Source organism: Elephantulus edwardii, unplaced genomic scaffold (genome assembly GCF_000299155.1).
Source record: "Elephantulus edwardii isolate Elephantulus edwardi_28Jun2011 unplaced genomic scaffold, EleEdw1.0 scaffold00077, whole genome shotgun sequence".
Taxonomy (NCBI): domain Eukaryota; kingdom Metazoa; phylum Chordata; class Mammalia; order Macroscelidea; family Macroscelididae; genus Elephantulus; species Elephantulus edwardii.
In genome coordinates this window covers 7,883,034-7,898,923 of record NW_006399827.1, presented here as the reverse complement: position 1 = coordinate 7,898,923, position 15,890 = coordinate 7,883,034, and the positions used below count along the sequence as shown (strand labels likewise).

The 15,890-nt window shown below is 38.1% G+C and overlaps 1 protein-coding gene across 1 annotated transcript in view; it reads left to right on the top strand.

Annotated features, from left to right (window-relative positions):
* The window catches only part of UTP18 (UTP18 small subunit (SSU) processome component homolog (yeast)), a 45,806-nt gene that overhangs the window by 29,376 nt on the left and 540 nt on the right, over positions 1-15,890 (top strand). Inside the window, exons 10-14 of the mRNA XM_006889459.1 lie at positions 4,246-4,346; positions 4,565-4,655; positions 8,543-8,666; positions 10,192-10,366; positions 14,820-14,962. Of these exons, the coding sequence (XP_006889521.1) occupies positions 4,246-4,346; positions 4,565-4,655; positions 8,543-8,666; positions 10,192-10,366; positions 14,820-14,962 (634 nt within the window). The remainder of the gene's footprint in view (positions 1-4,245; positions 4,347-4,564; positions 4,656-8,542; positions 8,667-10,191; positions 10,367-14,819; positions 14,963-15,890) is intronic.

Below are 15,890 nucleotides of genomic sequence, written 5' to 3'. Positions count from 1 at the left end.
TTTTTTAATTTTTAATTTTTATTATTTTTATGTGTACCATCAAATCAGATCTGACTGGTACAGGAGATTGCCCCCTCCTTTGAACCGCGTCCCTCTGGGATTGCAGTGCAGCGTCTTGCCACTAGGCCACCAGAGCTCCCTAGAATTACTACTATTTTTTGTGCTATTGAGAACTCTCCTTAGGCTCCTGTTAATATAAAACACCTAAGAGAATACTTGTCAGTTAGTTAGGCTGTAAAGCCTTATACATATGGAAACCTTGATGGCTTTGGGTGAATATACAATTTTCTTTCTTTTCTAGTTAATTGCTAAAACAGCTATTGTTCATATTTGTTGGAAGTTGAGTATTTCTTGAAGACAGCTTTTCCTCCTTATTTATTCAAAGATGGCAGTCTTAGGGACAACAGAGGAGGGTCATCCAGTTACCTCCAGGTGTAGAGAGCAGTGGAATGTGTAGTGAGTTCTCTGTTACTGTCGCATTATTGTGTTAGTGTTCTCATGAGTCCTCTACATTAAGATGCAACTTTGTTCCCTGTTGCTCTCCATATCGATGCCTGTGCTACCTGTATCCCTGCCAGGGCTACATTGATGCCTCACTCCAGGCACCAGAGTTAGCATTTCTACCCCTTCATGTTCTCATTTCCCATCACTTGCAATCAGGGTTAGGTTGATAGGGCTTCTAGAGTTAGCCTCTCATTGTTTTAGAACTGCTCTTCTGTCCTGTCTTATTACATTGTAGTGTTTTTTCTGTCTTTAGGACTGTATATCTGTATACTAGAATCTACCCAGATTTTGAAATTAAAATCACCCATAAGAATTCAGCACTAGGGAGCTCTGGTGGCCTAGTGGCAAGAAGCTGTCCTGCAATCCTGAATCCACCAGAAGCTGTGCTGGAGAAGGAGAGGCAATCTCCTCCTGTGCTAGTTGGATACAGTTCGATGGTACATACAAACCCAAAACCAAACCCAAAAAGTCCTCAGCACTAGAATTTATAGACACCTCCGAGTACCTCAACAAGAAAAAGACAATTCAGTTATAAAATGGGCAAAGGACATGAAGACTTCACCAAAGAAGACATTTAGATGGCCAAGAAACATGAAGAAATATTCAAGATCATTAATTATTAGAGAGAGGCATATCAAAACAATGAAACATCATCTCACTAGCAAAAATAGCAGTGTTCAATAAAATATCAGACAACAGATGCTATTGAGAGTGTATAGAGATTGAAACTCTCAGACAATGCAGTTGGGAATGTACAATGATTCACTCATTATGGACAACAGTTGGGCACTTAGAAAGCAAGGAAGAGAAATGCCATTTGTTCAGCAATCCCACTACTAAGCACATAAATTCTAAAGAAATAAAAATTCAGCATAAACTGATCCCCTCACACCCATGCTTACTGCAGCATTATTTACATTAGCAAAGAGTTGGAAGCCGCCAAGTGTCCCATCAACACATGATGGAGGACATTCCAGTAATTAACACAATGGAGAATTATATGTAACCCAAAAATCATCAAAGGGAGGCTCTGATGGCCTAGTGGTGATTCCAGTGGTCCACTGGATGCTTCCTGGAGAAGGATGGCCAGTCTCTTTCTGTGCAATTTACTGTCACCGCAAACCAACTGGAGGGTCAGCCATGGGTCTCTTGAAACTCAGCAGTGCACAGCAACAACACCACCGCCAAAAAAATGATCAAAAATTTGTGAAATACTGCACAACATGGGTGAATCTGTAACAAATTATGGTAGGAGGCAAAAATTAGTCACAGAAAGACAACATGGTAGAAGACTAATATAAACAAGGTTTACACGCAGATTGAATCTGTCTTGGAATGCTGATAGGGATGAGAAGAGAAAGCGAGGGAGCAAGAATTAAGTTGGTATAAGGGAATGGTGTATATATTAGACGTCTGAATGTTGTTGTTGTTATTTAATTGTCGAGTGGCAGGCGACTTATAGCGACCCTATGAAGGAGAGTTCTCAATGCTTGGGTGTCTCTCATCCTCTCTCCAGGTTCATAGGGTTTTCGGATGCAAGCTATTACGGAAGAGGATGCTACTCCTCCTTCCAAGCTTGTTTTAATCGGGGAGCTCCACTCCACTCTCTGTCCACATTGCGTAACCAGCCATTAATGCATTTGACACATCAGTGTCACAGTGTTCAGCCTCACAGCAACCACGAGTGACCACTTTATGGCAACTTGTACACCAAGGCTATACGACCTAGAGGAAGGTTTGAACAAAAACAAAGACTGTGGCCCTCGGGCCCTTAAGTGATCCCGGCACCCCCAAATGCTGGCAAACTCCTTGCCTCAGACCCCCAGTTCCTGGCATGTCTGCTCTGCCAATCCCCACGTGGGGCCAAAAGAATACTACAAGTGCCCGGAGCCATTAAATATTAAAAAAAAATATGCTATTTTAGCTATACTGAAAAAATTATCCTTAATGGGAATAGAATTATCGAGAAGGACCTGGTAATCAAGAGAAGTAATCCCAGTGATTGTAAATACATTATTTGGAAACATGAGTGCAATCACAGGAAATAGAGTATATTTTCTTAGAGACAGAATAAGGGAGCTCTGGTGGCCTATTGTCAAGAAACTGTGCTGCAGTTCCAAAGGTGCGGGATTTGAATCCACCAGCTGATCCATGGGAGTTGGATGGACATTTCTCCTGTGCAATTAACTCCATCTGAAAACCTGCTGGAGGGTCAGCTGTGGGTCAGTTCTCCCTCTATGGTATTCAGCAACAACCTTCTAAACAAAAACTGTTAACAGGGTAGAGATGGTCTTGGTGGGTCCTTAACCAGCAGTTTTCAAGGATGAGTTACTTTTGATGTATTACATAGGGAAACAAAAGTACTTCCTAAGATTTTTCTGAATGCCTTTTCTCTCATTTCTGCTAGCAACTTAAATATTTTCTTAGGTGGTACAGTCACATGATGTAAAAACCCAATAGCTATAGAAAGGTAGATGATCAAAGTCGCTTCCCACACATCTTCCTGGCTGTCTACTTCTTTGGCTGAATGGTCACCTGGTATACTTACTCTTTATGCGTCTTTTCTGTTAGGGAACTTTTTTGTTTAATAGCACAGCACACCATAGACTGTGCCATCAAAGCTCCTCTATTGTGTGTACTTTTGAATCAGAACTAATTCATGGCTGACCATCCAGCAGATTTTTAGAGGCTGTCAATTACATAGGAGATTGCACATCTTTTTCCTATGGAACAGCTGGTGGTTTTGAACCAGAGGCCTTTGAGTTGGCAGTGCAGTTTCTTACCACTAGGTCTCAGTGTTCTCTCCACACTTTTAATGAGTATCTTTACTCTCTTAACCATTCTGATATCTAAAGATGTCTTGCATAGTGAATGTGAAACTTTTAGATATGGAAAAAGGACTTGACCCTCTGCTAAGTAAGCTCATCCTTTGTATCATGTTATTGTCTTCATGATTCGCATCTTGAGAACCTAGTCACCTTTTGAGTACACACGTGCTCTCTTTGTGTGTGTGTCTTTTTTTTAAAGACGGTTAAGAACTAGTCTCCTGTTTATCATAAATTGTTTATTGGATGTCTAGTATAGCTGACATACTTTGGGACTGTTGCTAGAAGCTGTTCCTAGGATAGGGACATTATGCTTAGAAAGGTAGAGTCAGTGAAAGAGAAAGACATTCAGTCAGATAGATTGGCTACAGCAGTGGACTCACATATTTCAGATATTGTGAGGATGGCACAGGATAGGACAGGGTTCAGATCAGTTGTTCATAGTGTTGCTGTGAGTCATTCTTGACTCAGGGACACCTAACACCACCACCACCACCAACAGCAACAAAGTGTCTAGCCGCTGGGTTATATTCATGGCAGTGTTCCATAATTGTAGTGCATTTCTTTTCTGGTAATGAATTTTGTGGTAAGGAAGTATGATGTGTCCTTTAAATGAATTAGAATTATTGCTTAGTTCAGAAAAAGAGTTATTATGTTTGCTTTGCAAAGATTGAATCTCTTCCTTATAATTAAAGTGGTGAATGTTAACTAAAAAAAAAAAAAGAAGCTTGCTAAGCATTTTGTTGGTTATCTATTAGGGTCATGATCAGTAACAACATGGGGCCAGAATTATTTGAAATCTGAGCCTCAGCTTGGTATAATTTGAGGTAACTAGACTTTTTGAAAGATAAGAAAATTGTCAGTAAAAACCACTTAAAAAGCCATATTGAACTTTATTTGCTTTATCTCTTCTTAGGCTTAAAAGAGAAACTGGTGAGGAGTTTTGAAGTCTCCCTGGATGGATCCTTCTTGCTTATAAATGGCGTTGCTGGGTATTTTCATTTGCTGTCAATGAAGGTGAACCATTATGAATTGTTGGTTGGGTTTGCCTCTCAAGTAGAGGGGCATAGATGGGATGAGAGAAGGTGCTTTTCTGAGCACGTCGGGGGGGGGGCGGGGGCATTGTTTACTAGATGTTGGGAAATAGAGAATAGATTGTTTTTGTTTTACATAATAATAATAATGTGTTTGTAGAATACCTTCTTAACGATTTGTTATATTTGTTATTCTTTTAGACTAAAGAACTTATTAGTAGCATGAAAATTAATGGAAGGATTGCAGCATCCACATTTTCTTCAGATAGTAAGAAAATATATGTCTCATCAGGTAAGTGAACTTACTAAAATAACAAACACTGTTGATGTGTTTATAGTCTGACTTCAACTGTATTTGATTTTAGACTTTCTTGATTTGTTAAGAAAATCAAACCCCTGGTTATGGGCAGAGGCACACCTGACTGATGGTGGTGCTCTTATATCAATCAGGGGCAGAGCAGACTGAGTCCTTTGTTCATCCTAGCTTGATGCCTGTATTGTGGCCAAAGCTGTTTCATGCCTAGGGCACATAAAAATCTTAACTGTTCAATTTTTAATTTCATAGGGAAGGTAACAGACTTTGTTCTAGAACCTAAATGAAGTATATTTTCCCATAGATAATAATTATTTGGGCATAGTGGAATATAGGTATATATAATTTTGTTTGTGCAGTTGTTTATTGTGACTATTCCATTTTAAAGAGTTAAATGTATGAGTCAGGATTCAGCCATTGTTAAAATCCTATCTTACAGCTATTTGTAATGTTATTGGCAGATTTAACTGGTTTCTGTAAATTTAATTTGTATATTTAACAACAGTGTTTATATTGGGGTTATTAGGAATGAGAACTAGGACCTGGCCAGGTATGGCTAATAGATATTTAAAAAAAAAAAAAGAAAATCAGTTTTATATTAAAATAGGTTTTTGGTTTATCATTTATTTACTATTAATAGAGTGGGACTGAATATTTGCACTATTTAATAGGTTTGAGGGGAAATGTAAAGAAGTCCTTCTTTTAAAAGATTCATCTTAGAACTGTGTCCCTTTACGTTAGCAGTACCATTGGCTCAAAACTAGAATCAAACTGGCTGCCATAGAGTTGATGCCAACTCATAGTGGTGATCCCTTGGGTTTTTGAGGCTGTAAACCTTTACAAAGAGGCTGTCTCATCACCCTGTCTGATGCAGAGCCACTGGTGGATTGAAACTGCTCACCTCGTAGTTAGCTCAGTGCACCACACACTGCGTCACCCAGGGTCTGTCCTTTTGAACAGTTGTGTGAATGTCATCGCTGAATGAACACCGTTTAGATCTTCATCCTCTCGTGGTTTTGTAACACTGCCGTGCAGTTCTTTATCCCAGGCACTCCTTGCCTTAACTCCGATGCTCTTCTACCTTTCAGGCTGCTTCTTTTTTTTTTTTTTTTTTCTGTTAAAAAAATATCTTTGAGGCTATCTCTTGGGACAGATATATAATGTCAGTGTAGTTTATGCTGTTTGGTAGTAGGAACCATTTCAGTGATTTTTTGATATGAGTACATTTCTACTCTACATGCAGGCCCCCCCTTTTTTTAAAAAAAAACACATAATTTTGCTTTAGTCAGGAGTTTTCATCACACAGTGTTAATTTTTAAAAAATATGTTAACTGTAAAAAAAATTATTTTTGTTTTAGAATCAGACTTCTACGAAGTTACTTAAGTTTGTTTTTTTGTTGGTTATTGTTTTTAAATCGAGTAACAAGATCAGTAGTGTTTATGTTTCCGATATAATACTGGGATTTGTGACAGGTAAGGAATACATATTAACACATAATTAATGTTTCTGGTGAACTGGCCCCAGGATCCTGGGAAAACACGAATCAGGGAGAAGATTTAGAGGGCTAGTTGAGGGTCCAAAGTGGTTGATAAAAGACAGGTATGGATGTGGCAAGTGTCATAATCATAATTATGGCAACTAACACTGCAGGGCTTCTGTATATCACTCTTTTATATGAATCAGTTTTTTAATTCTTTAATTTTCCAAGGCACAGGGGTGTGAGTTAACTTCCTCAGGCCAAATGAAGGGAAATTATGTGATGTGGAAACAAACTTATTAAAGCTTTTAAAGGCAAGTGTAGGAGTTTATTTAATATTAAGGTAAAATAAGAATATGACTTTGACATGGTATGAAATGGCATATTGAAAGCTCAACTTTTGAGATTGTCCCTAAGACTTTCAAGACATTTAGAAAATTATGATCATTACTCCTTTAAATATTTTCAGGGGATTTGATGTTTGGTAAAAGGCTTCATGAAGGGGTTCTTGGAATGAAGTTAAGAATTACTTATCATTTTGGTGGTTCTCCTTCACTGGCTTTCTCCTCTGCATGGAGAATTTCTTATGCTTGGCATCATGTTGTTCATATGATTGATTGCCTGTAAAGAATTAGTTAGTTTTTCTCTTTTTACTCTTTGCTCTAAGTTTTTGTTAACTAATAACATTGCCTCTTTTGTCTTGTGTTTTCATCAGTTGTTAATTGTTTAATAGACTGGTTTTCTAAATTATCTTCCCTTTGGTTTCCTCCCAGTTCAGTTGTTGATAGACTAATTTTTTTATAACATTACCTCATAGGCAAATAACATAACCCCCTAGGCAAGCATACGGATTAGAAATATTTGTACTACCAACCTAAAGGCAAGCAGTTTGAATCCACCAAATACTCTGCAGGAAAAAGATGGGCAGTTTCCTCCTGTGTGATGAACTGACTGAATACCTACTGGCGGGTCAGCAATGGATCGGTTCCAACTTGACAGTATACACCAATAGGCACACATAGTATAGGCAAGGGCTACTTAATTTGAACCTGTTCTCTGTTTTCATATATGTTTTTCTACTTTATAACCTGTGCCCTAGCTGAGCACATATCATTCGGCTAGGGAAATAGTTGAAATGATGAACTTGGTTAAGTTCTCAATGGAAAGATGGATATAGTAAGGTGAAGTTTGGAACAATACCCAGAAAAAAGGAGAAGGTGATATAAACAAGTGAGCTATTTTTTTAATTTTTTTTAAAATTTTTTTGTGTGAGTGTACTGTCAAATCAGATCTGACTGGTACAGGAGGAGATTTTCCCTCCTTTTCCCAGCAGAACATCTGGTGGATTCGAACCGTATGCCTCTGGGATTGTAGTTGCAGCTCCTTGCCACTAGGCCACCAGAGCTCCCCCCAAGTGAGCTATTTTTAAGATGGGTGTAGGATCATTTTAAGAATGTGTTAGGAATGTGGGGAGAGGGCTGTCGTTATTGGTTGCTCTATGAGGAGAAAAGAACAAGGACTGATCTTAGCAGTTAGATGGCCATTTTTATCATGCTGATGCTTGTAGTCTGTTTAAATGGAATGTCCTACAATCAAGTGAGATAGATACACATTTTGAATACACAAGACGCTCCACGGGAGAAAAACGAGCAGTCTCCTCTCATGTGATTTACTGCCCCTGAAAACCCGATGGAGGGTCAGCTTCCAACTCAATGCTACACAGCAAAACCCGTTGGAAGATGTTGGAAAAGCTATATGGATAGATATAGTTTTTCTTAAACTTTTTATTTTTCCTGAGTTCTTGTTCCAAGAATTTGAATGAAACACTACTGCTGTATCTAAAAACTCAACTCCAGCCGAGGGACTTTTTGATTTTCACATTAAACCTGAAGGCATTTATTTTACAAACTCTCTTAGGTTTTGCTTTTCTGGGAATATCTTGATCTGTCCTTCATATTTGATGGATAATTTTGCTGGGTACAGTATTCTTGGTTGACAGTTGTATTCTTTGAGTGTTTGATATATGTCCTTCCATTCCCTTCTTGCCTGCATGGTTTCTGCTGAGAAATCGGCACTTAATCTTATCTCTGAAGGCATTTATTAAAGGTGCTCTGATGGCTCAGTCACCAAAGGCAGAGCGTGTCTGGCAATTTGAACCCCTTAGCAGTTTTGCAGGAGAAGGATGGGCAATGTCCTCCTGTTAGGAGTTACAGCCTCGGAAGCTGAGAGGAGAGTCGAAATGGAGACAGTGGCAGTGACAGTTGTTTGAATTAGAAATAGTTTTCTATGTAAGGAAATTTTAGTGGCTCATACATTTTTTTATACTATGTACATTCCTCTCAATTTAAATTAAAATTAATTGGGCTTTCATTTTTCTGTTTAATGCAGGAGATGGCGAAGTTTATGTCTGGGATGTGAACTCGAGGAAGTGCCTTAACAGATTTGCTGATGAAGGCAGTTTGTATGGATTAAGCATTGCCACATCTAGGAATGGGCAGTATGTGGCTTGCGGGTAAGTGAAGAGAGCTGCTGGTAACACACCTTAATAACCTCTGACTGGCGGAACAGAATACAGGTTTAAGCACAGTAGGTGAAGCACTCGAGTAGTTCTGTTTATTAACTGTTTAAAAATGACATCACTAAGCCCCAATAACTTTTTTGCATTTTCTTGTCTCAGTACACTGTTGAATAATAATATCAATGGTGCTTTATCTGTTCTTGAGCAAAGAAAATACTGGGCCACCTGATACTCTTTATTAAAAAGTTTGGGTATTCTGTTGAGTAGAAAGTGAAATCATCATAGGTTTCTAAAGTATATCATTATCAGATCTACACTTTAGGCTTTGAAGTTGATATTTCTTAGGACAGTATTTAGAAGAGAAGGAGATGGACTTGAACTTCGAGATTATTCCCATAATCCAGGCAGCAGGTAATAAAGAATCATCACGAGGGCAGTGGGACTGAGTATAGAGGAGATAGGTGAAAGGTGTTTGTAATGTGCTCAGTGTCTGCTTAGAAAATGGAAGAGTGACGCTCTAGGTCATAGCCCCCAGAAGAGTGGAGCAGATCCTTTGAGGAGCAAGAGTGAGCTGAGGAAGGTGACATGATTAACTTTGTGCTGCATATTCTGTCCTGGGTGTTGTAGGATGTTAAGCCGCCAGTTGCGAGTTACATTACCCACTCAACCCAACCCTTCTACCAACCTCATTGTGATAACCGAAGATGTCTTCTGACATTGCCAGATGTTTCCTGAGTGATACCCACTATTCTCCTACCTGTGTTTTCTCCTGGCCCATGATTATTTGTGGACCCTTAGTGGGCTTTTTGTGTCTTTACCTTTCATTCTCATCACCATCGGATTTCCTAGTCCCACTTCATAAAAGCATGTATGATTTGGTTGATCGCCATCATTCCTTTTTGGGAAGAGAGGCACTTTCTCTCCTTCTCTGTGGTATAGTATTTAACGTGTTCAGCTTCCAAGTGAAAGGGGGCTATTTTGAACCCTCCAGCTTCCCCATGGAAGGAAAGATGTAGCAGTCTGCTTCTGGAAAGATTGTAGTTTACGAACCTGATGGGGCAGTTGTACTCTGTCCTACAGGGTCTCTTTTACTTAAAATTTTACAGCAACAGGTTTTTGGGAAAGAACTTTGTGCTCCACGGCAATTTGTGGGGCTTTATCACACTTGTAGTCTAAGCACCTAAAACTAGGACCTAGTGTAGAGTTGACAGTAAATATTTAAATATTTTTTGAAGGAATAACTAATGGAAATTGCCTGCTTTGCTTAGATTTTTTAGTTAAGCTTGTAGTTGAAAATCTGCCAGAGTTAAGAACAATTCATCAAGGCTGGGATAAAACTTGATAGGATGCTTTTTAGCTTTTTCATCTTGGGATAAATTCTCCCATTCCAATCTCGTATAACAACAGTATGATTCCTACAAACATCACTTACAGAGTAGCATCTATATTGTGAGCCTGTGAAAACCTTCTGCTTATTTTTAATCTTTGTTGTTCAGTGATTTTTTTTTCTCTTTTGCAGGTCTAATTGTGGAGTAGTAAACATATATAATCAAGAATCTTGCCTCCAAGAAAGAAGTCCAAAGCCGATAAAAGCTATAATGAACTTGGTTACTGGTGTTACTTCTTTGACCTTCAATCCGACTACAGAAATCTTGGCCATTGCTTCAGAAAAAATGAGAGAAGCAGTTAGATTGGTAATTTTTTTTATTCCTTTTATATCACTGAAAATTTTTAAAAAATTCACTGCAATACCAGAGGCACATGGTTCAAATCCACCAGATGCTCTGCTGGAGAAGGAGGGGCAGTTTCCTCCTGTACCAGTCGGATCTGATTTGACGGTACACACACACACACAAAAATGAAATTAAATTAAAAAAAAAATTGTAAACACGGAAGGATAACAGGAAAAGAGAATATTAGATTATTCTTTAAAAAGAATGGCTTCTTTTCAAGTAGAAATTTTTTAGAATTAGAGATTTTGGGTGTGGTTGTAGAAATGACACACATAATTTTAGCAAATTTTTATTAAGTCAGTTCATTTGGAAAAGTTGTGCTGCCCATTTTCAAATCTCTCTTGAGTGATCCCCATTTTTAGGGCTTGGTTTCCCCAGATCTGTCTGCTATATAAAGATTATATTTAAGGTAAACACTTTATTTTTCTATTTTTCTTTGCTTATTTACCTTTGTAAGGCCTGTTTTTAGTGGTGTAGAAGCAATTCTTAGATTTTGAAAAGAAATTGAGCTTGTAAATAGACTGAATAAAAATAACTAGGTAGCAATTTAGAAGTAAGCTGCTGTGTCAGAGATCCCTAAGATGCAGCCTTGCCAGCCACTCACCCCGGGCTCTGTGATTCTCTAGAGAGACTAGCAGAACTCAGCCTATAATTGGACCCACAGCTGTGATTTACTGCAGTGAAAGAATTCAAAGCCAACTCAGTAAAGCCACAATTGTAGTGGAAACCTGATACACACACTTCAAGAAGTCTTTCCCAGTGAAGTCGTGCAGACATGTTTATTTCCTCCCACATGAGTTGTGAAGTTTGTCCATCAGGGAAGCTCATTAGAGACTCAGTGCCCAAGAATTTTCTTTTGGGCTGGTCATGGATGTACACTTGACCTAACACATACCAAAATTCCATATCCAAAAGGAATGCAAATTATCTGTGTGAGTTACATTGTTTGTGCCAACAGTTTAGGCAAAATGAGCTACCTCTTTCATTTAGGGAAAATTTTACTGTAGGGAGCTATTTACCAGTCAAGTTCTCAGATACCATACAAAGGCCAGCCTTGCAGGCTGCCCTTTAAAGAAAGCATTCTACAGCTTGCTGTACATTAACACCTTTCTGTATGTCAGAATTCAGTTTACTGTGTAATGCTTTAATTCAGTTTATATGTCACCCACCTCTGTGATATTTCCCCCCCTTAAGGCAGAACCAGGGTCTTAGCTTTGGTTAAATATATTGATTTGATCTGTGGACTGGTTAGATAACATACAATTTTTTTGTATGCTAGTATCACACACAAACAACTTTGCACTGTGGTGGTAGTATGTGTACACTACTAGATTATAAGGAGTTTAAAAAGATTTGTTCTTTTTACCCTGCTCATTTAGCAAAGAACCTTTTGTGTACTATATACTTCATCAACTTAGTGTAATGTTAAAGTTACAAAGATTTACAGTTACATGGAAAAATTTTTTGAGCCAAATAGGTGTCCTCAGAGGATTAACTTACCCCAAAGCAATAGCTCATAAATGGCAACATTGTGATTCTAGCATCCATACCCTTCCTATTACTCGAGAGGCTTTCTTTTATTACTCTAGGGCCTTAGAGCCCTGGAATTGCAGAGGGACCTCATGTGACAAGGAGTAAGTGCCGTTGCTTGTATTATAGAGAAGTGCCATTGTTGCCTGTGATAGAAATTGGGATTCTACATAACATTTTCTTTGTGAGGAGAAAGGATTCTTCTGGAACAAATGTTTGAAAAACACGACACTGAGTTTTATTGCCTCTCTGTTGAGTAAATCACTTGATAAGTGAGAAGATTCTCGTTCAAGTCAATTTTAAAATACCAGTTACTTTAATGGGGATGGTGTACTAGTCATAGTAACCTTTTATCATTTTAATGGGAGTATATTGTTACAGAAAACCACTATCGCCTGGTGACATATTTTGGAAAATGTAGTTAGTTCTGTGTGGTTTGCTTCAGTGACTGTGGCAGCATTGATGTTTTTTCATCCTGGCAAAATCACATAAGGAATTCATTAGTAACAGGCAGATCACAGTCTTTATATTTTAGTCAAGCATAATATTTAATGGAAAGAAGCCAGGCAGAGCAATGCTCAGCTTCACAATGTCTCGGTGAGAAATACTGGTGTTACTCATTATAATCACCAGGTAATTTGGCTGTTCCTGCATAAAGCAAGAGATAGAAAGCTAAGCCATTGCACCACTAGAGCACCCACGAGCTGAATTTTTACTACATCAACAATCTCAAAGCTAGGGAATATCTTACCCGCTAAGTCAAGTATGAATGAGCTTTTTATTTATTGGATTTTGATATATGTGCCTTTAAATATTGTGAACAACAAGGTAATAGAGATAAAAGTATCCTTTTGAAATAAAGAAGTTGAATCTTTATAGGACATCTTCTTAATTCAAGTTCTTGGTTCAATTAATACCTTTTAATACAGGTGCCAGTTAAGACTTAAATGGACATGAGTTAGAGATTCCCTATAAAGTCTACTTTCTTGACAAAAAAGGCAATAGGCATATATTATAAGGAGCTGGGCCTATTAAATGATTGACTGAAGCCTATATAATAGTTAGGTGTTTGTAGCATTGAATCTTACCTTATGCTTGTCTGTGAAAACCATCCTGATTGAAGGGGATGAAAGCTAATCTAGAAGTGTGAAGATAACCAAGATAAATAGCTGAATGATAACATTACCTGCTTGAATGTGCAAGCTAGCTCTGTGTCTCTTGCAAAAGCTGTGGAACATTTGAAAGTGAGAGCTTCCATCTGGTGCCTGGTGCCCTTGAGTTGATTGTAAGTCAGAGCAGCCCGTGTGACAGAGTAGAACTGCCCCATAGAGTTTTCTGGGTTATAATTGTCATGCATCAGCACTTGTCTCTCAGTTTGTCTACAGTGGTGACACACTTCTTTGATAATGAAAACTGTACCACCAGTATTTCAAATACCAGCACGTTCACCGATGGTGATACAACAGAACTTTTAGAAGAAGACACCAGGAAGAAGGACCTGGTGATCTCTGCGTCCTGAAGAAACTGGCCAGTGATAGAACCTGTGGATAGCAGGGGGCTGCTGTCTAATACATTGCTGGGAGAGGAGTCTCTCAGGGAGAAAGGCATCCAAGATGCAAGTGGAAGAGAGCTGCCTCCTCAAGTAGAGTCACCTGTCATGATGTGCATTGAGTAAAGCATTAAGGATTTTCATTTGCTGATGTGGTAATTGAAAATGAGAAGAAACAGCTGCAAATACCCATTAATAATTCAACATGGAAGGTACTGAGAATAAGTAAAGAAAAACTGGAAGTTGTCAAAAAAGAAATGGAATGCTTGAACAGTGATAACTGAGGCACTAAGAAGCAGAAATGAACTGATATTGGTAATTTTTAATCAGATTAACTATACAATCTACAGTGCTGAGAATAAATGAAGAATGACATCACACTTATCATCAAAAAAGAACATTTCAAGATCTATCCGGAAGCAGTGTTATCAGTTACAGTGTATATCCATATGTCACAAGGAAGCATTTTAATAGGACTATTCAAATTTATACCCCAACCATTGTGCCCGAAGATGAAGAAATTAAAGATTTTTGTTTTTAAACCAAATTCTGTAGTCTGAAATGGATCCAATCATACAGTCAAGATCAGTTGTAAATACTAGTGATTGGAATGTAAAAGTTAGAAATAAAGGATTGGTAGTTGAAAAATAAGTTCTTAGTGATAGAAACCACAGGAGCTATCAGATGGTGGAATATCGCAAGGCCCTGGACCTGTTCATTAGAAATTTTTCTTTCAACATAAGCAGTGCACAGATGGTCTACAAGACGGAATGCACAGAATCCTAAAGCAGCAGCATCGGTTAGAGCAGGGCCAGAGGCTGACAGTAGAACAGACCACCAGTTACTCATACTCACGTTCAAAGAAGAAAATGAACCCAAGTCCTCAGGTTAAAGCTGAAGAAAGCCACACTGACTCTGCAGTACCCACATTATTTCTTAGCTGAGTTTCTAGACCATCTTGACAGTCACAGTGTCAGTCATGGTGAGGGTCTTCCACTCTTTCTCTGACTTCCCACCTTTCTCAGTGTGGTATCTTTTTCTTAGGATCCTTTTTGACAGCGTGCCAAAATATGTGAGATGAAGAGCCTGAGAACTTTTTTCTTCTTCTTTTCCATTCCTCTAGCTGTTGTAGCACATTGAAAGTAAAGTTTCAGCTTGGGAATACTTTGGTACATTGAGAACTGTATTTTATATATGCTACAGTCAAAAGAAATTTTTAAAATTCATTTTGAAAAGTGAATTCATCAAGCAAAAAGAATGAAGACTGGTATTTTCGATCGATGTCTTTCTAATTCTTGCCATTTAAAGGTTTTTTGTTTTGTTTTCTTGAATTAGGTTCACCTTCCTTCCTGTACAGTCTTTTCAAACTTCCCGGTTGTTAGGAGGAAAACGATTTCTCTTGTTCAGACCATGGATTTCTCTCCCAGAAGTGGATATTTTGCCCTGGGCAATGAGAAGGGCAAAGCCCTGCTATATCGGTAGGTACTGTTTACCTTTCAAAATCAGAGTTCCATATAATAAACTGCTTTTGAAAGTCTGAAGAGATACTACTGTTAGTTGATAAGTTGTATACTCTTCAGCTTGACTTTGATACTCATAATTCACCCGAATGTGTGCTTTTCTACCATAAAATGTTAAACAACAAAGTTCACCTGGAATTTTTCTGTAAGCTTTATTTTGAGAACGTCAGGTTGAGGAAAAGTAGCCATGTTAGTCACATTGCCACTTTCTTAGATTTAGTGCTTAATTTAAATTAACTTGCTTTGCTGATTTGACAATCCCTTATTTACTTCACTAGGTTAGGTGATTTTGTAAAAAATGTTTCCTTGGCTACAGCAGTAAGCTGTAAATAAGGATGTTAACTCCAAAGGTATCCAGAAGTTATATATGCTGTGTCTAGTTTGTTTTCTGCACTCAACATAGTTAGCTATAAAACAGAAACAATCAAATTGCATCATTGCTGGGAGATAGAGGTGACAAGGTATATCTTCAGGGAAGACTGAAGAGCTTTAGTGGGAACCTGTGCTCTAAATCATAGCCTCTTCCTGGCCTTTTGTCTTTGTAACAAATGCTGCATAGAACCTGTGTTCATGTTTATGTGCTTTAGGGAAGGCTTATTTTCAAAAGAAATTGAAATCTGGGGTGAAAAGAGGAATATAGATTGGTTTTGGGAGCGATGTCTGTGAAAAGAGACTTAGCAAGGAATAATGTGGTTTAAAATCCTCCTTTCTTTGAAAGGAAAATGGGTTATACCAGGAAAATGGATAATTTTGTCAATTTAATTTCAGTCTGTTTTTGAACAGTTTTTTCCAGAATTTTAGAAAAGAATGCAGATTCTTACTGCACTTAGAAATTCTCTTTAAAAAACCTTTGATTTATAATAATAATAATAATAATTACTCCCCC